At 47.7% G+C, this 24,360-nt stretch overlaps 1 protein-coding gene across 3 annotated transcripts in view; it reads right to left on the reverse strand.

The window, feature by feature from the left end:
* Positions 1–24,360, reverse strand: part of pam (peptidylglycine alpha-amidating monooxygenase) — an 82,588-nt gene that overhangs the window by 47,400 nt on the left and 10,828 nt on the right. For all 3 annotated transcript variants that reach the window (XM_064309452.1, XM_064309453.1, XM_064309455.1), the window contains exons 2-7: positions 19,286–19,873; positions 18,429–18,549; positions 12,430–12,487; positions 3,919–4,006; positions 1,505–1,596; positions 1,311–1,394 (exon numbers count right to left, since the gene is read on the reverse strand). In XM_064309452.1, the coding sequence (XP_064165522.1) occupies positions 1,311–1,394; positions 1,505–1,596; positions 3,919–4,006; positions 12,430–12,487; positions 18,429–18,549; positions 19,286–19,377 (535 nt within the window). In that variant the 5' untranslated portion in view covers positions 19,378–19,873. The remainder of the gene's footprint in view (positions 1–1,310; positions 1,395–1,504; positions 1,597–3,918; positions 4,007–12,429; positions 12,488–18,428; positions 18,550–19,285; positions 19,874–24,360) is intronic.

The following is a 24,360-nucleotide window of genomic DNA, read 5'->3' on the forward strand; positions in this document are numbered from 1 at the left end:
CCTACGTTCCCCCCCCACACCACAGCTACCCCTCTGTACCCGGTCTCTAACCACACACCACTATCAGAAAGACCTTCACGCTCAGTATTGCTGCTGTTGTTTTTACTGTAGCTAATGCTGCCATTATTTGTATTACTGTCACCATTATGACTAATATGATGCGCATTTACATCAGTATTGCCAGTGTTATCACAGTCATTATTGTGTAGCCCTGTGGACCCAGCACATTAAGACAATGAAAGTGCCTTCAGGAAGCTCATCTTATTTTTAACCACAGTACCGTGCTATACTATGAACTGTGCTATAGCACTGTTACCAAAACATAAGAAAAAAAACTCATGAAATGAATTAATTAATAAAATGAAAGCTACAATATCAATGCAGAATATTTCAGGGATTAGAATTTGTGAAAACACACTGACAGTGTGCAGCCCCAAAACACTCCAAGCGTGGATAAGTGTGGGGACAGCGATCATCATCCACATTCATATGGATGTGTCATTAACTTTTCAAATCAATGAGCAGCAACACACTTTAATGCTTTCTCAACATTATTATCATCTAAAGTATAGTCATTGTGCACAGTAAAAGGTTTTTTTGTTTTTTTAAAGAATCCACACAACATTCTTCCCAGGCCTAAATAGGTTGTTGATTGAAAAGGAACCACAAAAACCTGCAAACAAAGCAGCCCTCCAGGAATCGACTCTGAAGTCAATATATTTACAGGTTTTCACAATATCGATTTCGTGGTTAAATTCTGTTTTGGTGCAGATGTTCCGATAATCAACCAGGGGAAAGGAGGCAGCACCATTTCCTCAACGCGATGCGTCCCGCCTGCAGCCTCTACGTTTTCCGCGCGGTGCGCATTTTGCCACCCGGTCCCTTGCGGTACAAGAGAAACCCGTTTACAGGGTGAACCGCTGCGGTGGCTGACTGAGCTGGGGGGGCAAACACCGGCACTCATGTGTTCCGTGACAAACGCGCTCTCGCGGTGTGAGGGGAAAACTGTCCCAGGCTCACACAAGCTCGACGGCAGCCGTCCATTAGGATCGCACTTGTGCGTTTCGGGGAAGAAAAAGAAAAAAGAAGAAAAAAAAAAAGAGGAGTCGGCACAGGATAGATCATCCTATCAGAGTGCCAGTTCATATTACTACAGCGCATGGTTCTGAGCACAAATGATAATTACCATAATTAAGCTGCACCGCACAGTACGTGCAACAGGGGGAAAAAAACATGAACAATCTTCGTTTTGTTTTTTTTTTTGTGTTTTTTTTGAAAGTTTTCGTTTTAAACTAACGGTGAATACCTACCCTGGAAAGCGGCGATATCCCCATAGTGGATTTGCAGCACAAAGTAAGTAATTCTGGAGTCACCTCCGACTTTGAAGCCCACATCTGAGAGAGAGAAATAAGACAGGAACAGGAGGCAGCAGTTACACTCGACTGCAGATAAACCCGCAACCCCCCCGACAACTCCAAAGCCCGCGCTCGGCTCGACGGATTACCTCTGGGCAACTTCGTGGGTGGAGCGTTTCTTGCCCAAGCGTAGATGATCTTCGCTTCATCTTCACAGGTTCCTTGATTCCCTCCGCAGTCCCTTTAGAGAGCAAACCGTGGAAAAGTGTTTGAAATGCCTGCGATGTTCACGTTAGTGATCTACACTGCAAAAATTAAAAATCCACAAATCCACATCCCAAAAACACAACACAACTCGTTACAATGCGGTGTTTTAAACAGATTAAACTGAGAAATTGTGTAATTTTATTGCAGGTTATTTTCTGTGCACAAACGGTTCGCACTTCACTCTGTGATGGATGATGGATCAGACCTGGGTCAAATACGTCAAATACGATTCAAATACTCTTCTGTGCTCTGTTGATCTTGCCTGGTGCAACTGAGCCTGCCAATATGACCAGAAGGTGGGGTTTGCACTTTTTTGTGAGAGTATTTCATTGTTTCCAATACACCAGACAAGATCAGTAAAGCAAAGAAAAGCATCTGAATCCAAAACAAATAGGTATTTGACCCAGGTCTGTGATGACAGACGAGTTCGGAGAGCAGCAGACACACCTGTGAGCCACTGGACTTAACCTGGGCATTGAGGGCACTGCCACGGCAACCAGCTGAGAGTGACTTCACCCCAGTGAGTTACAGTACCGTACAGACCACACCCACACAAGGCGAGCACAACGCAGCCGCAATACCCATCTCTGTGCCCGCCTCACCCCGGGCAAGCTCGAACGAACCTCGGGCCTCAAACGTGCGGTAAATGGGTTAGTGCGAACGCTGCGTTATTTCACCACGGCTGTTCTCTGAGCAGCCAGGGGTGAGTTTCGGCAAAAAGCTCGTCTGATCTGCAGTCACACGGCGTGGCCTATTTCCACCCCCTCCCCCCCCACGTCCCGCCCTGCCCCCCACTCCCCCACCCCCCCGCTGTTCTGCAGCTCTTTTGAAGCCTGGGGTTTGGGAGTCCCTCTCAACTTTGAGACGGCTTTCACACTCAAAATGCAAAGCGAAATTTTTTGGGGGGGGGTGGGGGGGGGGGACAATTCGACCCCCAAGCGGAATTAGCTCAGGCTTAAATTTTTCATGAAGACCGGCTGCATGAACTAAAGCTCTGGTGTCAATTTGCTTGAATGGGCAAAACCATTTTTTAATAATAAATGCTGAAATAGCATTGAAGTGGCAAAATAAAAATAATTGGGGGAAAAAATGTATATAATTGGGGGATTTTTTTTAAAAGAGAATAAAAACGTTGTTTTTTATCGTCGCGTTTTCGGATGCTCACCGGTGCCACCTGCATTAATGATACGTCAAAAAGAACAATATTCACAAATCTTCTATCAAAACTGCGCAAACGTTCTCAAAAGCAATTTTTCAAATACAACCCAGAGGGAAGTTTTAAACCACAAAGAAACATAAAATGGCACCGATTCAATCAGTCATGGAGCCAATAAAATAACATAAAACCGCAGGCCTCCCACTTTCCTGACTGCCACAGTCAGGAGGAAGGCGCACCCCACTCCCCCCTAATTTCACCAAGTCTCCCTCCCCCCCCCCTCCTCACCACTCAAACTGAAAACAAGAATCCAGGGGGGCGGGGGCGGAGAGGAGGGGGGGGGCGGAGTGTGTGCGCTCCCCGAGGGTCAGCTCAGAGAATCAGAGAACACCCCCCGTCGCCGTCGCCGCCGTCGTCCTCAGAAAATGGCAGCGGTTGCCATGGCAACAGGCGAGTTCACCGCGCCGGGGAGTCTGACGGAGGCTCTCCCACGCACCCCCGGCGCCGAGGCCGGTTAGCGCCGAGGCCGCGAGGGCAGAGCAGGCCCCGCAGCGAGGCGGGGGGGGGGGGGAGTCACACGGACGGGACTGCCCGCGCTCTTTAGCGACCGCGCCCTTCGCTGGGGGGCTCACGGGGCTCTCTGTGTCACCGTTTCGGGCCCGGCGGCGGGTCCGCCGGAGCGTCTGCAGAGAAGCGTGCGGCACGACGCTCACGGGCGACACGGAATTACTGTAAAACAAAAAAGGGTACACTGCCCTCGCTCCCATCGCTGGCTCAGTGTTCCTGTCCCCCTCCACACCCCCCACCCCCCAACCCCACCCCCCAAATGCATTTATTCAATGAGTCTCACACGCAATGCGCTCAAACAAACACCAGCTCACGGTTGTTCTTCTGCCCCAGCCTGTCGTGACTCAAACTGCACGTGAATTCCCAGTTTTATTCCATCTTTCTCAATAAAACCGCATTGGGTACAAAAAAAAAAAAGGTTTATATAATGCAGATTCTTAGGGGAAGTAAGTTCTTGCGTATGCTGAAAAACACGAGGCACTGAAACAGCAGAGGACAGTGGGAGCGTCTCCCCTGTGAAGCGGGAGTTCGGCTGCCTGGCGGGGGTAAGGCGTATTTGGCGGGGTGACGCACCAGTAGCCGGTGGCGGAGAAGGGCTCCCTGCATCCGTACAGGAGCATGTGGTGCGCCGTGTCCATGGTGGCGTGCGGCACAAAGTCCACTGGGAGGGAGAGAGAGAGAGAGAGAGAGAGAGAGAGAAGCGCTGTGAAATGAGCCATTTTCTGCATCATAATCACACAGTGTCTGCCCCTACGCTGCACATTAGACATGCGAATGCTCTGCTCCAAAAACCCACGGGATGGGCCTGTTTCAACACAGTGTCTGCCCCTACGCTCGAAATTAGCCATGCAAATGCTCTGCTGCTCCAAATCCACGGGATGGGCCCGTTTCAAAGGCAGCCCCCGCCAGCCCGCACTAATGACCGTGCATGTGTGTGTGTGTGTGTGACTGCGCCACAAACTCCCAGCAGCTCCTTTCACTCCAGATTTGAGTTCTGGTGAGCATCCCAGTTCTGAGAATAAAATAAATTAAACAAACAAAACATGAAAAAAAAAAACAAAAAGAAAAAAAAACCAAACTGTGTCCAGGCCAAGCAAATAAAACGCAATGGGAGAGGGTTATAAATGTGAAATTGTGTAAAAAAAATAAATAAATAAATATAAAAAAAAATTTTTTAAATTATAAATTTAAGGGGCATGACAAGCGAGCAGGAGCTAACGAACCTGCCCGATGGGATGGGGAGGGGGGGGGGGCGGAATGATGGACAGATAGCCCATACGCTCTCCATATGGGGGAAGGGGGATGGGGGGCAGAATGATGGACAGATAGCCAATACGCTCTCCATATGAAAGTGATGGACACCTCCGGGAGCAGCCATGCATTCTCACAACATCGCATCTGGAGGATGAATAATGTATGAGGTTCTCTGAAAGCAGGCGGCGTGTGTGTGTGTGTGTGTGTGTGTGTATGTGACAGAGTCTGAGTGTGTGTGTGAGAGAGAGAGAGTGTGTGTGCGTGCGCAGTGTGTGTGAGTGTGTGTGTGTGCGTGTATGTGACAGTGTGAGTGTGTGTGTGAGAGAGAGAGAGTGTGTGTGCGCGTGTGTGAGAGAGAGAGTGTGTGTGTGTGCGCAGTGTGTGTGTGAGTGAGAGTGTGAGTGTGTGCGCAGTGTGTGTGTGAGTGAGAGTGTGTGAGTGTGTGTGTATGTGACAGTGTGAGTGTGTGTGTGAGAGTGCGTGTGTGTGTGCGCAGCGTGTGTGTGAGTGAGAGAGTGTGTGTGTGTGTGTGTGTGTGAGAGAGAGTGTGAGTGTGTGTGTGTGTATGTGACAGTGTAAGTGTGTGTGTGAGTGAGAGAGTGTGTGTGTGTGTGTGCGCAGTGTGTGTGTGTGTGAGTGAGAGTGTGTGTGTGTATTTATTTATTTTTTAAACGCAGGTACGGTCCATGGATGAATAAAAAACAGGGGGTCAGGCCCGTGAATCTTCCCGCTGTGAGCCCCAGCCTGGCGTTTCCCGCCAAAACAGAACAGCTGTGAAGAGTCCAGCAATTAGCGAGCGAATGTACCGCCATTAATCACTGCCAGGGGGAGGGAGAGAGAGAGAGAGAGAGAGAGAGAGAGAGAGAGAGAGAGAGAGAGAGACGCTTCCCCCGGCGACACCGGACACGGGTACGAGACGGCGCCATCTTTTTAACGCCGCTGGCGCTCCCAGCCAGGGGGGAATCCCAGCAGCCACTGCTGCGAGAGAAACACGACGCCTCGCGCTCTCCCCGCCCCCGTCGACGGGCTCGCCGAGTCTGACATCATCTCCCGGGGCAACAGAACTTCCTTCTTTTCTTTTCCCTGGAAATGCTGTTTGTGTGAAACATCTGGCGTAGCTCCAGCTGCTGCTCGTGGGTTATCACAGCAGAAATGAGTGAAATTCCCCGTCTCTCGACATCAGACATCAGACACCGATACTGAAGGAGGAAGCCGTCGCAGACTTAATCAATGCCCACTTCCTGCTCCAAGTGTAGGCGTATCGACCATTTGTTCGCTATTAAAATTTGGGAAAGATTTGGCCAAAGTTTGCATCATCAAAACTGCCGCCTCCAATGCAGTGGGTGCACTGCTCCGGTCCTGGAGGGCCGATCTTGGTCCTGGTTTTTGTTCCAACCGGTCACCTTCGTTTTAGTTGTCTGACAGCTCTATAAACTATTCACACCTATACTTGAGCTCAGTAAAATCTGTTGGATACACTTGCAGTCTGCGGCTATACCGGATGCTTATACAAAAGTCAGAACAGGATATGATTGAGCCAATTAAATCATTAAGAGCAGAAGTTGCCACAAAATCCTGAAACGGACCGGTCCCTGTTCACCCCCTGCTCCAATGTGAGGAACTATGACTGAAACATCTCTCTCTGAAGAGTCCAACCCCTCCTACTGTTAACAGGTTTATTCCATGCAGAAAACTGATCACAAATCCCAAAATATATACAAACATGAACACATGGCTGCACCCTTTCCTCAGCCTGATGTAATTAACAGAGAGAAAATGGAGAGCTATGCTTTTGACTGCACAGGGACTTATTAGAGACCAACTTATTCATCCGTGCTGAAAATAAATCAAACACAGCCATCAGCATTATTACAATAATCCCTTGTAAGTAATTTACAGGATTTAATAAAAATATGCTTTTTTGCTGGGGAGTACCCGTGCCCTTCAACGCACTCCTTAATTCCGTCCCAGGGTGCGTGCACGGTAATTGCCTTAAATATGCGAGAGGCAAAGCTTTGATATTTAGGCAGCGTTTGCAGGTGAAAAGCCCAGAACGCATTTGCATGGCGTCTGAGTACGGAGGCTGTTACAGACATCGCTCGCTTAATTATGCTGGCTAAGCTCTTTTCCCCCGCCTAAAAACAACCACTATCCGTTTCATCCGCTCTGTTCAAGTGCAAAGGGAGAGAGGGAGAGGATGAGTGGAGAGGGAGAAGGAGAGAGGAGGAGTGGAGAGGGAGAGAGGGAGTGCACAGGGAGAGAGGAAGAGGAGGAGTGGAGAGGGAGATGAGGAGTGGAGAGGGAGGGAGGGAGTGCACAGGGAAAGAGGAAGAGAAGGAGTGGAGAGGAGAGAGGGAGAGGAGGAGTGGAGAGGGAGAGAGGGAGTGCACAGGGAGAGAGGAAGAGAAGGAGTGGAGAGGGAGAGAGGGAGTGCACAGGGAGGAGTGGAGAGGGAGAGGATGAGTGGAGAGGGAGAGAGGGAAAGGAGGAGTGGAGAGGGAGAGAGGGAGTGCACAGGGAAGAGTTCAGCGGGGAGAAGTTATTATAGAAGGATGCTAACAGACTAATGCATGTTGCTTTGGGAGAAAGGGCCTGCTGGACTCAGGGCCAGGAGGCGGGGCCTGCTGGACACAGGGCCAGAAGGCGGGGCCTGCTGGAGACAGGGCCAGGAGGCGGGGCCTGCTGAAGAAAGGGCCAGGAGGCGGGGCCTAATGGCACTTGATGCCCTCCCTGCAGCTGATGTCCATCAGCTGATCACAGCAGACGCTGTCAGCTGTGATGAATGAGCGTGGAGCTACTAGAGTGAGTTACGCACACACACAGGCGCGCACGCACGTACACACACACACAAACACACATGCGTGCCCTTACCCATCACACTGTATAAATGCAGGGTAATTATGAGCCTACAATTTTTTCCTCTGCTTTCTTTATTGTATTCCCATTATTAGATTGTTTGTTTCATTATTCTTATTTTGTTGTGGCTTTGATACACCAAGAATAAAAAAATGTGTGAAATTTATTTTTTTTTTAAACAAATTTAAAGAATAATAATATGAAATTATCACAGAAAGGGCAAAATATTTAATAAAATTCCTGTATTTAGAATTTTCCAAAATGGCTATTAACAGAACAACAGAACAGAACACCGTTACTTGTGCATTAATGCTCCTTTTATACACAGATGCCTGTTTTAGCTTGTTTAGCTGGCTGCAGCTCCAAACAGCCAGCAGCTGCGCAGATCTGCGAGGCTGCAGCTGAGCTGCGTGTGGCTCAGGCTCTCTCAGCGCACGCAGGCATTCCGCAGTGCAGCCGGGGGGGTTTGGGTCCCAGAAGGGCCACTTCCTGCTCTCTCCCCGTTCTCCTCTCCATCCGTTACCTCTCCTCTTTTTCCCCGAGTAAATAAAACAGAAGTACATAAAGCAGAGGGGGGCCGCTCGCTCGCCTTAAAACTAAACAAAAAACTGAGTTCTGAGTCAGCCACAAAACATTCTATGTACGTGCAGCACAGGCGTTCTGACCATGCACTACGTGTGTTTCGGTTTCACTTTCATTCTGATTGCTGATGAATTTCTGATGAACGCAGTTTCCCCCCGCGTTCTCTTCCTGTGACCGCCTGACAGACCAGAAACTGTCCAGAAAATCACACCACAAAAATTTCCCCAAATTCACAGTAAGACAAGAGAGCGCTCCAGAATGTTCTGCTGGCTGCGCGCGGCGCAGCCGTAGGGGAGGGGAGCTGCCCTTTCCCTAAAAACACAGCATCTCTCCTCTCAGGGAAATCTGGGGCCTGCAGTTATTCCGTCACGCGCGACCAAACATGGCCGCCCCAGAGAAAGCCCGGGGGGACTGGCAGGAGAACGTCTCCCGGCTCTGGAGGAGCACAGTTTACAAACACACCTGATTGGCCGAGGCCATTACGCGTGTCCTGTGGGGAAAGCCATCTGGCCGGCCCTCACTCGATTAGACACGGGAGAGAGATTCCGCCGGCGCGGCGCTCCGATCAGCGTTCCGACACGGAGAGCCGAGCCGGAATTCCCGAAATTCCCACTTGTTCGGGCACGTCGGCAGCTGTCCGCACGGACGGCACGACCGAGTCCCCGGGAATAGCTTTCAAAGGTATTAATGTTTGCACAGTGATTATGTGGCTTTCTCCCAGACCAACAGGAATACTTCAGTCACTGCTACATACAGCACACAGATCTCTGGCTGTGTCTTTTTATGATATTGCTGCCGTGTTCTTTTTAGAAACTAGATTAAATACTACTTAGCTAGTTCTATGAACCAATACCACTTTTTGGTGAAATTATAAAGCAAACTTGTCAACCTTCAAGAAAATGTATTAAAATTCCTTTCTGCTTGTGCTGTCACTTTCTTGACAAAGTGCATAGTCTACAGTCTCTGAACTGCAATATCTTTGATATTAGAAACTTACAAGCTGCTGTGAAATTCTTTGGCACAATGCAGGAAGTTCAGGAAATAAAAGACTGGGTAAAGGATGCATTCATTTTTTTCTGTAGAAATGGTAGATACACACATGTACGCTCCAGGTACATATCGGGGGTAGCATAACTCAGGCCGGGCTATCAGATCTGGCCGCCTAGTCACCCAGAGGACTAACCGCATTGATTTATGACCTGTCCACTCTCGACTCCAACAAGCGGTATGCGCATTATTCAAATATCAGGTTTGTAAACAGACCGTGAGCGCAAATAATCGGTCACAAGGCCCCCGTGTGATTATCCATCTCCATTATCATTCCTCCCCAGCACACACACCAGCAGGGTCAGCCATCTCTTCAGGTGACAACATGCACGCTTGGCGGACTCTGGAATTATGGCAAAGTACATCACTTGCTCCAAAACAAAGTGACACATTAAACATATTAAATTACTTCAGTGGTAACTTTGACAGCTCTAAAAAATAAAAAATAACAATTTCCTTTCGATGAGAAGTCTGTAATTTCTAAGCACGAGAGGTGGACAGGCTTAGGCTGTCCAGGAATGGCCATTCACTTCAAGTTCACTTCCGATTGGCCGTACAATAAACAGCAATGTCACTGATTGGCTAAATTCTAAATCATCATGTTAGGTAAGCAACAGTCACCAGAAGGCCAACAGACCAAATCCTTCGGTAATAGACAGTTTAAGAACTACGCTGCTTTCAGGCTGGAAAAACCAGTAAGAGGCTGAACATTACTGCATTTTATTTCATTCTTTATGCACAGCTTTTTTAAAAATAAATCAATAAATGATGATTATTTTGATTGCACGAGGTCTTCACAGAGGAAGTGTTTGTACTTGTCAATTATAGTAAAAGAGGAACAGCATAATCAGCAGAACCACAGACCCTCCACTGCAGCTCTGAATACAGAGCAAAAGATCTGTCCACCGGACACAGGAGGAGTAAACAACAGGGAGTCTGCAAAATGTAGAACGCCTTTCTCTACCAAAACTGCACAACTGCTTTCACACAACACCTTTCTCTACTAAAACTACACAACTGCTTTCACACAACGCCTTTCTCTACTCAGACTACACAACTGCTTTCACACAACGCCTTTCTCTACCCAAACTACACAACCGCTTTCACACGAACCTTTCTCTACCTAACTCACAACTGCTTTCACACAGCCTTTCTCTACTCAAACTTACAATTTGTACTTGTCTTTAAAACGCCTTTCTCTACCCAAACTACCACTGGCTTATCACAAGATTTCTCTCGCCAGAGGATACACAACAGGTTTCACAACGCCTTTCTCTACCCAAACTACACAACTGCTTTCACACAACGCCTTTCTCTACCCAAACTACACAACTGCTTTCACACAACGCCTTTCTCTACCCAAACTACACAACTGCTTTCACACAACGCCTTTCTCTACCCAAACTACACAACTGCTTTCACACAGAACACTCCCAGCACCAAGACACACTTCACACTGGAGGCTCTCTCCGAACTGCCTGCTCAAATTCTAATAATTTATCGTGTTTTTTTGTTGTTGTTGTTGTTGTTTTTTCAAACGTCAGCCACTGGCATCAGCTGATGTTTTTTTTGGGGGGTGTGTGTAGTCCTCAGGTTTTGATTTCCATTCGAGGCCCCGGTAGGCAGGTTTTTTTTTCCCTCTTATTTTTTCACAGTGACCTTCTCCTGGGTTCTTGTTCTTCTGTTGTTCTTTTTCAAACGAGTGCCACTGGCATCACTCTTTATCCATTTGAGGCCCCAGTTGGTAGGTAGGTTTTTTTTCCCTCTCTCTTTTCTCTCTCTCTCAGTGACAGAACCTTCTCTTGGGTTCCGTGTTCTATTCCTGGCGCTGGCCGTGACGAGCGCAGAAGAGAGAGACGTTCGCTGGGCTCGGCGCGGCGGCGTCAGGAGTGATTCACCTCCCCGCGCGCGCTCCAGCCCAACCGGGCGACGGACACGGGCTCACCATCGCGCCATGACGGACGATCACATAAGAACGACCCATCACAGAGCGCAAGCTCACATCCATCCTGCTCCCATCACATCCACCCGGCTTCCATCAAACGCATCCCGCTCCCATCACATCCACCCGGCTCCCATCACATCCAACCCGCTCCCATCCAACCCATTCCCATCCATCACATCCATCCCCCCCTCCATCACATCCATCCCGCTCCCATCACATCCATCCCGCTCCCATCACATCCATCCCGCTCCCATCACATCCACCCCGCTCCCATCACATCCAACCCACTCCCATCACATCCATCCCGCTCCCATCACATCCATCCCGCTCCCATCACATCCACCCGCTCCCATCACATCCACCCGCTCCCATCACATCCACCCGTTCCATCACATCACATCCATCCGCTCCATCACATCCCTCCGCTCCATCACATCCACCCGCTCCCATCACATCCATCCGCTCCCATCAACCCATCCCATCCATCCGCTCTCATCATCCATCCGCTCCATCAAACCCATCACACATCCTGCTCCACACATTCATGCCGCTCCCATCACATCCATCCCACTCCCATCAAATCCATCCAGAGCCATCTTTCTTTCTCTTTAAAGGAAGAAACCATTTTAAAAAATATATAATCGGCACTAAGCTGCTTTACACCACAGAACAAATATGCGCATACAGAAGGTGCCGCTGAGTTTTTCAGGGTGCCGACAGGAGATGATCTATGGCGGTATCAGTTTGGCGGCTTTCTTTGCCTTTCACCGACACGGCGCTTGTCAAGTATGATTTAAGGGCCTTGGAAATGCACTTTTCCTTCATTGTATCGCCCGTGACAGTTAATGGAGGAGCTCATCTCGAGCAGGCCCGAGCTGAACAAACAGGGCCTTCCTCCCTCAAACACGCTGGCGGTCGAGGAAGAGCATCTTCGCCAAAAGGGGGTCAGTGTGTTCCTGTGGGAGCCGTCCAAACTCCCGGTGCTCTTATGAAGAGAGGGTTGCCCACGGCAACAGCAATCTCACCTCAAAATGATTCAGGACTTTGAGCACTCTTAACAACGGCAATATTCATGTGAAACTGAGCTCATTCGGCGAAAGGAGTACTCCAGTCACGCCATGGAAGGACACACAACAACTCCATTCCAACACGGTCAGGGGCCAGATTTAGATTTTGTTTTTCTTTCTTGTCTTTAGCAAAAATTCTGAACCTTTTTCTGACTGCTGAACTCAATTTTTTTTTTTGCAGCACTGGCCCACACCTTACAGTCCCTTGACGTCACCGCGGTGACGGGAACACGCCACCGTTTCTGTAAGAGGGGGCGGTCGGAGCGGGGAGAGAGAATATTTTAAAAACAAAACGAGAGGAGGAACAGGCGGTGGTCCGTCGAGGATACTCACCTACGTAGGACTCCCTCCCCGTGGGCACCGGGACGGCCACGCACAAGTACGACTCCGACTGCAACGACACAAGAGGGCCCCGTCAGAAACCCCCCTCAGCGACCCCCCCGCTTTAATTACCCCGTCTGGAAGAGCGTTCGCTTCTCATACGCCCGCCCGACAACCCCGGGAGCTTGTTAATTATTCTGTCAGACAGCAAAGCTCCAGCCCAGCGTTTGTTTACCCATCAACCCATTCACAAGAGCAGCCACTTATATATGTATCTGTACCCAGACGTGTTCATCCATCAACCCATTCATTAGACAAGCCGCTTGCATATGTATTTGTGCCCAGACATTTTAAAATACAGTCACTATTACACACGAAACTAACACATCTATCATTGAACCGCATGCACGCATTTAAAAATGTTGATACAGCAATATTGTGACTTGACAATTCATTTATTGACACAGCAATTACCATACAAATATGTTTATGGTTGTTTTACATTTATATGAACCATGCACATTTGTGTTTACAATGAGGCGTTGTTTTCAGTTTAAGAGAGAAAACTAAATGCATTCAAAACCATTTTCTTTGTAATGTACTGCGTGGGAGCTCACTGAAACTATATTGTTTTGTTCGTCTTGTCTGGCATTTCATGGTATTTATTTATTTTTATTACTTTTACTGTTCACAATAAATAACTGTTGTACTCAGTGTTGTTTTCCTCAATATCATTCAATTTGGTTTAAAAAAAACCTCTTCAGAATCGTGTAGAGATATGTACTGTATCGGGATATGTAGTGTATGGTGTATTGGGATATGTACTATGTCTTGCATTGGGATATGTACTGTATCGTGAGGCACCTGACAATACCCAGCCCCAACAGTCAGACAAACACACACAATGTTTAATCTCTGTTTGCTCAAACCGGGCAGAAACCCAGCAGGCGGCAGCGTCAGTAAGCTGGTTTATTGGTCAGCGGTGTTGTAATTCACCTCCACACGCAACTGGCAGCTCGGTGGTTTCACACAGGGAGAAAAAACCCCGTCTTTACGCAACCATCACAAAGGCCCGGTCCCAGGGGTGATTCAAGCAGGGGTGGGGGGGGGGGGCGGCTGGGGGTCGGTGGGTCAGAAGCCAAGAAGAGCCTCCTTAATCCCTCTCTGGTCACAGTCTAATGCATGACTAGGTGCGAACTCTGACCTTTCACAACGCAGGGCGAGCATCGACAGAAATGTGTGTCTTAACAGGAGAGAAGACAATACACTTAATCCCTCAGCGGTGGTGACAGAAGGCTCTCTCTACATCCCAGAGCTTTTTTTCTTTTCTTTTTTTTTTACCACCTCATTACGAGGACACCCTAATCTGCACTTAAGCAGAAACACCACCACACTGCTCCACAATTACATGTCTGTCACCAATATAGTCCTCAAAAACAACAGCACGCGATGTGAACATGCACTTGTTTTTCCCTTCTTTCTGTTTTTTTTTTTTTTTTTTGAGTGGGGAGGGGGGTGTATAAAAAAAAAAGAAGAAAGAAAATCAATTCTCCGATGTGAGCGTTGTTAACTGACACATTTTATCATAAACATGACAGGAAATGATTATGGGGGAAGGCCAGTAATTGCTCAGACATGGCTGATGGTTTTTTAGCTGCCGTTTGCCCTTTCATTTGCCGCTCAGTCGTATATCAGCACCTCCACCCGAGAGGCCAGATCACCGCTCCTCTCTCCTGGTGCGGCTAACCAGTGTGCTGCTAACCAGCGCGATGCTGCTAACCAGCGCGATGCTGCTAACCAGTGTGGTGCTCCTAACCAGCGCGATGCTGCTAACCTGCGTGGTGCTGCTAACTAGTGTGGTGCTGCTAATGCTGCTAACCAGCGTGGTGCTGCTAACCAGTGTGGTGCTGCTAATGCTGCTAGCCACTATGGCGATGCTAACCAGTGTGGTGCTGCTAATGCTGCTAGCCAGTATGGCGCTGCTAACTAGCGTGGCGATGCTAACCAGTGTGGTGCTGCTAATGCTGCTAACCAGCGTGGTGCTGCTAACCAGTGTGGTGCTGCTAATGCTGCTAGCCAGTATGGCGCTGCTAACCAGTGTGGTGCTGCTAATGCTGCTAGCCAGTATGGCGCTGCTAACTAGCGTGGCGATGCTAACCAGTGTGGTGCTGCTAATGCTGCTAACCAGCGTGTGTTTACCACGGTCCCCTGAGAGGGACATCTCCAGGGAGAGCTCAAATGGCTATAGCTTAAATAAAGTGCAGATAAACATTAAAGTTGTTCATTTCACCCCAACCCGTGAACCCAGACGAGCAACGGCTGACCATCAACCATCAACGTGCTTCCACCTGCTTAGAGGAAATGCTTGACTTCATATTTATAATTTCACCCATTTTAATTTTAGAATTTTTTTTCCTCCAGCACCCCCCTCCCCCCCGGTTTGGCGCGGTCAGTCGTGACTCACAGCTCACAGCCTTGCCTCATCCCCCCCCCCCCCCCACAAAACCAGGAGCACAGCAGCGAAATCCCCCATTCTCCCTGGATTCACCTGCCCAAGAGCACACACCTATTTTACATTCTGCTTCTTACTTTAAGTGCTATTTTATTACACTATCACCGAGCACTCCGAGCCGCTTTGAGCCACTGTGTAAATAAAGTTTTATTATTATTACGCTCTGTGCAGAGAGGCTCGGGGAGGGAGGCTGCTGCTGATTGGAGGAGAGACGGCCTTTAGCCTGTGAGCGCCCTCCGGCCCGGACCGAGTCAAGCCCCCCCCGTCCCCCCCGCCCCGAACCCTGGTGGGACGGGGGTCAGCTCTGCTGTCCCAGCACCGCGCACGCCCCGACTGCAGTCAGCTGATTAAGCAGCCCAATCGGAGGCTCGAACCCGGGACCCCCTGGTACCCGAGCCTGTGCCCGCCCCACAGCGTCTCCAGAACACAGTTTAGGTACGCAGCATCTGTCCCCGAGATCTGCACCGATGCCCCCGTCGCCGTTTCCCTGAGAGCAGACGCCGCTGCAGGGAAAGACGCCGGGGCGGGTCCTGTTCTATCATTTCATTTCACGTCTCGCCGAACGACTTCAAAAACCCCAAACTCATTAGTGTCGCTAAAGAATAACACCCCGGGGAAGCTCAAATCCGGCCCCCGGGGGCAGAAGCGCTGCTGGTGTTCAGCCTTCCCCTCTAATCGGGACCGATTTAGACCTGGGACACCAGGTGCCTTAAATCTCCCGCCAATTAGTGGCGTAAATCGATCAATTAGCTATCGGGTGGGTAGCGGCGAAAAGCCAGCAGCGCTACATGTCTTGAGGGCTAAACTTGAGTGAGACTGCTCTCCTCATACCATTCGCTGTGCCGACCCATTAGCCGTTAGCATTTGATTTCAGTGTGCGTGGGTAGGGCAGTTACCCTGGCAGGGCACACCGACTGGTGCCACTCCAGAACCTTCCAACACAAAGAGCAGTTCGGTGCACCGCAGTCCGACGTTTCGGCTGGGTCGGCCGGCGCCCATTATGTTCCTCTGGTGAGGAACAGGGCACGGTTAAGAGGGTAATGGAGAAATCAGAGGAAAAAATAAAAATACAATTTTAAAAAATCGACACCAGTTCTCATTTCCAAAGTCCCTGGGAAGGGAGCATATTCGGACGAAATCAAAACAAAAACATACTGCTGTAACACACAGAATGGCAAAATCCCAGCCTAAAAACCCAACAAACACAAGCCTGGTGCAACAGTGGCAAGGAAGACATCCACAGGGAACACACAGGAAGAGGTTTACTCTCTCCATTGTACGACTGTAAAATTCTCTATTCTGGACATCGTTTCAAATCGCCATTGGCAACACGTCACCTGTACAAAAGGTCAGTCGTCCCTAATGCAATTCACCTACTCAATAGGACACAGACGGCTATCTTTTGATAGGATATATTTTTCTAAGCAGCCATGTTTTATGTACCGCCACAGGTTTTTTTTTGTGATTCGTGATCTGTTTTTAATGCTCTCGAGATGAGGCCAAAGGCCATTTTCCAGCCTTGTTTGGACAGTGAAAGCTTTATTCCGTCCTATTCAAAGGGGTGTGGGTGCAGGGTGACCAACGCGGTCAAATCGATTTCTTCACCTCTGTGAATCAGTGCATCGCTGGGCGTGTACACACAGAGCTGGGCGTGGCCATCCTGGGGGGGGGGGGGGCGGGGGGGCACGGGGGGCGGGATGCACTGGTGCAAATCCTCAGGCAGTTATTTTTAGTGAACGCACAACCTTTGCACCTTCTCAACGCATCACTAAAATTGATTACTGGCGACATTATTGCGGACCACTGACTGGCCAGAATTCCTAGGAAGTCGTTGGGTACCTGTAGCTTGAATTACGCTCCCGCCAGCAGCCAATATAAATATTACAATGACAGGGGCTGGGAAATAGTCATTAGCAACACATTAGCATTATTCCCATTCAGTGCTCAGTGCTGGGAAGGATATGACAGGCTACAGTGTCTTAGAGTGATTATGGTGTCATTAAAACCACCCCCCACCCCCCGGTTAAATAAATTGCCAAACTGGAGTTGATGGCTGGGAAATCAAAAAGCCCACCAGATGCGCTGCTTTTGTGACTGATGACAAGGCCCGTCTCACAACACCTCAGTTCTGCAGACTGGTTATGCTGCCATGTGGCTTCACACCTTCTGCATCTTTATAATATTATTTTGGAATCTCCTGTATTCATATTTAGTAATTTAGTTAAACCAGTCACAAACCTGGGATTCTTCCAGACAAATTCATATAACCATTACCTTGCTGCTACACCGCTACATTTTCGTGTTTTTTTCGGTATATTATATTATATATTACTGGAATCTACAGTGTTAACCTACGTTAGAATAGAGGTTTCAGCCGTTTTTTCTTTGTAGTTTTCTGTAGGCCACAAACTGACCACAGCACATTTTAGCATATGAAGGCCAACGTTTCTTTTTCTGGTCGTATTGAAGGCTACACAGTAACACATTAAATAATAATAATAATAATAATAATAATAATAATAATAATATTCAGTAAAATTACTCTGATGATAATCTCTTTAGCCAGTGTGAGGGCATCCATCAGTGAGCAATAGAGCAATTTATACTTTAAGCTGACCGTTGGAGTTTAAATCTTGTTTTTGCGCGATGTTACAAGCGCATAATCCTTTCAGTAGAGTTATCAGCGCGGGCCCGTGATGAATCACCCGCCGATGACTCACAGCCCGACACCGGGAATAATAATAGCCCGCGCTCCACCAACCGCGTCGCCCAACTTCCGCGCGCCAATGAAAAAGGGTCAAGGATCCAGAGGACGAGATCTCAATTAAAAAACGCGCTTCCTTTTCTGCGTCGATTGCCTTCACGCAATAACAAAAAAAAAAAGATATCTCGCCCAGAACCTGCCCAGAACCTACCCCCCCTCCCCCCATTTCAAGGCACGAACTCAACTGCTCTTCCAAAGCAAAGCAGCCCAGAGCCAGGGGGTTGTATCTGTGCATCTGCAACAGTGACTCACTCTGCTCGCTAATGGCTAAATTAGTGTAGGATCGATACAAGTCTGCACACACGCAGCGCAATCATTGGCTCCTCATATTTATAACATTAACCGTGGGATATAAGCGCATTAAGCACGAAATCGCCCTCCATCCCAAACATTCCTTCCACAGGCGCACTATCTCTCCCCCTCCATCTGTGCTTTCATACGAACGCGCTGCATCAGAAGCCAACAGCAAATTTCCCCCCTAGGACACCGGGCGTTAGATGCCAGAGTGTGGATTTAACTCAATTACATCCGAAAGGGGTTCACTGACCGACTCCAAAAACAGAAAGTATCCATCCATCACCAAACACTCTCACGCTCAATACCAATTTCTGTATGCTAATCTCAATAAATTAAATGCATTGACAGGTGCAACACGGCCACAGAATTCTGCGTTTGAATTTCAGTGCGCTTTGTTTTTTGCGTCAGTGTTCGTTCTGTTGTTGTAGGCACACTTACCGCGGTAGGAATGACAGAAGGCATTCGAATGTCCAGGGAGAAATTGTTTGGATTGGCGAGGATTAGGGCTGGTCTCGTTTTGGAGCACTCGTTAGGATCGGAGTAGCTACTTTCCTGATACCTGTGGGACACAAATGACACAAAAAGTGATTTCCCTTTTGTCACACAGACTAACGAATTTACTCAAATACTAGAGCAAATACAGCCAGTGGTTAGCGCGGAGAGCACATCAAACATGGATTTCAGCTCAGGCTTCAGGTGAAGCATCATTAAGAAGAGGAGGATGAACACTGTTCACTGTAAACAATGTGCAATTAAAACAAGCCTGTTCTTTGTACACACGCATTTAACTGCAAACGTGCCTAATTTAACACATAAAACGTCAGACTCTAAGCCTTAAAAAGCTTGATTTACTGTGTCTATTTCCCCCTTAAGTCTTTATTGATGGGAACAAAATTTAAATCTGAATTTAAAACGACGTTTAACCGTAATATGTTAATATTATCTTCACAAAGAGACAGCGTACTGTATCTTTTAAAACTCGATTTGCTTTACATTTTCCGACGAACAGCGGGTGGTCCGTCTCACCTTAAAACGTCATCGGAATTATATTAGGCTACGAACTGCACTTTACAAGGCAACTGCATTTTCCGCGTTCGTAATCACCTGTAAGTGCATCTACAACTTTAGTTTTTAAAAAGTCGTTTAAACCCGAACCTGGACAAAAATGTTTACAACTGCACTTACAGGCGGTAAATAAACCAGTGCGCACTTTGCACTGCCCGTTTTTTTATTCTGTCTTACCGCGGGGTTCTGTCCGCAACAGGGCGCTGAACTGGGAAACAAAACCGTCTTACCGTTTAAATCTGTGCAGTGGGTCCTTCGCGCCCAGGCTATGGCTTTGGCAGATGAGAGCGAGCGCCACCATACTGCAAATGAGGACTCCCATAGCGTCTAGCCCCGTGTCTGGTGGCCTGCTCGCAGAAGAACGACGCCGCGCGGCTGGCTACTATCAGCGGTGGATCTGACGGTTACAGGGAGCCCGGCAGCAGAAACGGCATCAATCCGGGCACCGAGACCGAGGGTTTCCTTGTTCTCCTGCCAGCTCTCCTCAGTCCATCCGGTACGTGCGATAGAGGCAGGCGCTCTTTTGTTTTCCCACAGAACACCAGAGGCGGGACTCCCCCGTTTACCTCCCACCCCCTCCCTCTTGCGCTCCCGTTACAAGTGCCCGCAAACAGCGACTTTCCGCTCTCCTTATTGTCGACGTCCAGTCCAGTGCAGGCAATTCAAGATGTGATGTGACAGGATGGCCAGCGAACCCTTCCCACGCCTGCGTTTGGGTGGTGGCGTGGAGGATCTGCGGGGTCTGTAGGTTACCGCTTCTTCAACACACCAGAGCGGCGTAGGCTATACCAGATGCAGCATCGGGATTCATTCACAACCTGCGAAGACAGAAACAGACGGTGGATGACTAACTCCGCGACTTCAAGCTTTCTGCAAGTCTCCGCTGGCCCTCTTTTAATCACGCAAGCGACAGCCCTCCTCGTGCTGAGCCCAATCCATTAGCACCATCACCAGAGGTCCGCGTAGAGGATATTTATTATCCTTTATTTCCCCCCGGCTTATTTTAATTCAAAGCGCATAAATACAGTTTGTGGTGCCGCGCGAGGCACGGCAGCGCGTGGTTACTGAAATGCGGAGCCAGTCGGTGACAGATAAAGGGTAGCCACAGTCGCGCGCAGTAATCCAATAAGAGCTTTCGCAGCAAAGAGGATTCCCCCCCACAACTGTATCCATTTGCTCGCCGTCAGGATTGCGGAAAAATACAACCTGATGCCATACACGCCGTGTAAAAAAAACAACAACTCTTGTTCTGTCCACAGGTTTAGGCTAATGATCACCAGAAAGCAGACACAGAAGCGCAGTGGCTGGCGCTATGAAGTTTTACGCAAAAAGTACAATTTTAACCCTCCTGTTATCTTAAAGTCGAAATGGACCCGTTTCAGACTAACGTCATTAAAACAATCATGAAATTAATTTCTAATGCATTAAACTTAATCATATACCCAACTGCGTATACGAACGTAAAGAAAATTGATGACGACAAATTTTATATGGCATACTATTTGGGTAGAAAGGTACTGATACGGACCTTGATACTGGGCAGTGATCACAATATTGAGTTCGTAGGTAAAGTGCCGAAGTGCACACGACAGATACGCTCGCGGGTCATTTGGCAGGGGTTAATTAGCCAAGCTGCTTTGTTTAGCCTAATTAAAGAAATGTATAGCTAGACGATTTGTAGAATAACACTACAAAGCTACCAATCATCGTAGCAGCGACCTATTTGAATCAACGTCATTTGAATGAAAGTAATTATAATTCAAGGTTAAGCGTTCGTTTTTTGTTCTGTACTAAGGACTATTGAGGCTACACACGGCATTATTAACATGGTTTGGGGCCTGAATTAACTGTCAATCTGCAGAAATACGTCAAACAACTGACCAGTAATTTAACTTTTAAATTATAAAATGGGATTAATCAAGTATCCAGGGAAAACACTCGCCTGCCTCCCTGCCTTTCAGCATTCTGACAGTTCAGCCTTGAGCAAACTGCCAGAAATATGCGCGTGAAGTCCTTCAGCACGAGCCCGGTTTAAGTAGCAGGCAGATCAGCGCTCTAGAACTGAATAAATCTAAATAAGAAAATCGCCCGTCAAGGCTATTCCCTGGGGGCCAAGTTGTTACACATAATGTTCGAAAAAGTAACTTTTTTAAGGGAAGAGAACAGTTCGCCCTCCTTTCGTATTATTTAGGCTATTTATTTATTGCTTTAGACTACGTTATGAATAAGGAAAAGTGTTTTCACAAATATGCCATGTTGTCATTAGTCCGTGTAAAAAAAATGGTACGTCATAATTCATTCATTTTATCCATAATGCTGTCAGGTCTATACTCACTGACACCTTTAAAGAAAGTGACCGAAAATGTCTGTACGAAATAAACACAGGCAATGAGCTATAGTGTACACTCAAAAACAAAGGTGCAAACTAACACACTAATGTAATTATTCAGTGAAAAGGTTTTGTTTGCCTCAAGTGATAATTTTCTTTTCCAAAAAGATAGATGTGAATATTACTGGCACCCACTCTTGATACTTTGCCCACCATCTGGAAAACAACTGTCTATAACTCCACTGTGCTACAGAACGGAGCCCAGCTTTGAGTCTTGGTCCTTGGTAAAGCTCACTAATTCCACGAACCTGACCAAAAAAGCCCCAGGACCCGGAGACACAAGACAACCTGATAACATAAAAGTTCCATGATTATATTTCACCGCAGGTATGACGTCCTTTTCAACATATCATCTTTCTTCCAACATGGAACCTGCCGCTGGCTGAAAAAAGCTAAATTTTGCTCTTACCTCAACACAGCACAAGGTTCCATTAGAAGTTCATGCCCTGGTTAAAACCAAGTTACAAGAAAAAAGGCTTGTGATACGGGGAGACGTGCTTTCGCTGTAAAAGACTTTTCAATCTAGCAGTAGAACGTATTATTTTTTATTGCAAAAAATTAAATAATAATAATAATACCTAGCATTTACATAGTGCTTTTCTCAGGCTAAATACAATTTACAGTGATAAGGGAGAAACTCGCTTCAACCACCACCAATGTTAGACACCCACCTGGGTGATGCACGGCAGCCATTTTGCACAAAAACACTCACCACATATTAGCTAAGGTGGCGAGGGAGAGAACAACTTATAGCAAATTAAACTGGAGGATTGATTAGGTTTCGGTTTAACATCTAACCCAAAAGATGGTGTCTCCTACAGCACAGTGTCCCCATCACTGCACTGGGGCATTGGGGTTAATTTGGCCAGAGGGAAGATTGCCCCCTAGTGGCCCACCAGCACCATCTCCAGCAGGAACACAGTTTTCCAAGGTGGTCTCCCATCCAAGTACTAACCAAGCCCACACTTCCTTAGCTTCAGCCATTCAACAGGAGCAGGATAACATGGCTACTTTTTACATTAAATAATAATAATAACCAGTTAAATAATGCTGGCAAGACTGTTACAGCGTATTAATATTTTATAGATTTCAATGCATTTTTATGAAATAATGAAATTTCACTTCGTAAACATGCAAGCTTTCAGCACCCTCATTTGATTGCCACCCCCACCTAAATTCAGCCGTTGGTTTAGCCCTGACAGCGTAAAACGGAGGCACTACATAGGCTATGCCCTGGTCCAATCAGAGCCTTGCATGAATGCACATAGCCCAAGCCACACTGATAACCCACCACTCAGGATCATCCTACAGCAACTGAAACCGCTACAAGCAAAGCAGCGGAGACTTACTGACCACAGAAAGCTCCAACTTCCTGTTGCAAGAAAGAAAACTAATTAAATAAATCAGAATAAATACAAAGCTTGTAGATAATGGCTCAATGTGGACCCTGCTAAAACTGTAAAATAAAGTAAAACAATAAGCATAGTCAGCCTTCAAAAAATTAAAAAAACACAGCCATAGTCTATTTTAACAATGTCCCAACACAGCCCTCAAACTGGGGCACTTGATACGCTGCTCATAATAGCTTTGAATGGCTACACGTAATTATCTACCTTTTCATAAATGCACTCACACACAAACTGTGACGTGCCAAATTAAGGACAACTCCCGGCAATCCATTCACTGATCTGAAAAAACTGTGATTAGCAGAACTGTGATAATTCTTAAAAATACAGACATTTTAAGATGGAAGAATCTTACTAACATTGGTGAGAAATCACTCCCATACCCTCCGCAAAAAAGCACAGAGGGGAGGGAGTTTTACGTTTCATTTCTAATTTTTGACAATTTTTCTGGGGCAGTACTGAAAGCACATGAAAGTTTAAAAAAAAAAAGTCAATTATTTTTGCTCTCTCACTCCAGGCAGCACTGAAAAAATACAAAAATGAGGCAACACTACATGAATCCAAAATCTTCTGCAGTTATCGTGCACCTTTCATGTATACGAGGCAAATAAAATGGCTTCTGTGTCAGGAGCGGCTAGCATTCAGGCTAAACAACCAGCAGCGGAGGGAGGTTTTTCTAGTAGGGAAACGTGTTCTGGCTAGCCCATGTTCTGGCTAGCCAATGTTCTGACTAGTCGTGCTCTGACTAGCCCGTGCTGTGGCTAGCCGTGCTCTGACTAGCCCGTGCTGTGGCTAGCCGTGCTCTGACTAGCCCGTGCTGTGGCTAGCTGTGCTCTGACTAGCCCGTGCTGTGGCTAGCCGTGCTCTGACTAGCCCGTGTTCTGGCTAGCCGTGCTCTGACTAGCCCGTGTTCTGGCTAGCCGTGCTCTGACTAGCCCGTGTTCTGGCTAGCCGTGCTCTGACTAGCCCGTGCTGTGGCTAGCTGTGCTCTGACTAGCCCGTGCTGTGGCTAGCTGTGCTCTGACTAGCCCGTGCTGTGGCTAGCTGTGCTCTGACTAGCCCGTGCTGTGGCTAGCCGTGCTCTGACTAGCCCGTGTTCTGGCTAGCCTGTGTTCTGGCATGCCGCGCCGTCACGTGGAAAGCAGTCGAACACGTCCAGACCGCTCGCCTGGAGCCAATGCCCTCGCAGTCGCGGGTCACCGCCCAATTTGTGTTCCCCATGACAAAACAGTGACCTCACGCTGCTCCACACCTGGGGCTAACACTCAAAAAAACAGCCAAAGGCCGCACAAAATCATTTCTGCATGAATCGGGATGTTTCGAGGACATAGGACCTGCTGGCTGTGAGAAATGTCTGTTGCAGTCACCGATGATGAACAGCTCATTTTAGCTTAAAAAGCCTGCAGCAATCCAAAGATCTTCATCAATGCAAAGGAATGAATGTAGCGTAATCTTGGGAAGTAGCTAAGTATTTCAAAAAAAAAAAAAAAATTCTGCAGCTGACAATTTT

The sequence above is a fragment of the Anguilla rostrata genome, chromosome 14, assembly GCF_018555375.3.
Source record: "Anguilla rostrata isolate EN2019 chromosome 14, ASM1855537v3, whole genome shotgun sequence".
Lineage (NCBI taxonomy): Eukaryota > Metazoa > Chordata > Actinopteri > Anguilliformes > Anguillidae > Anguilla > Anguilla rostrata.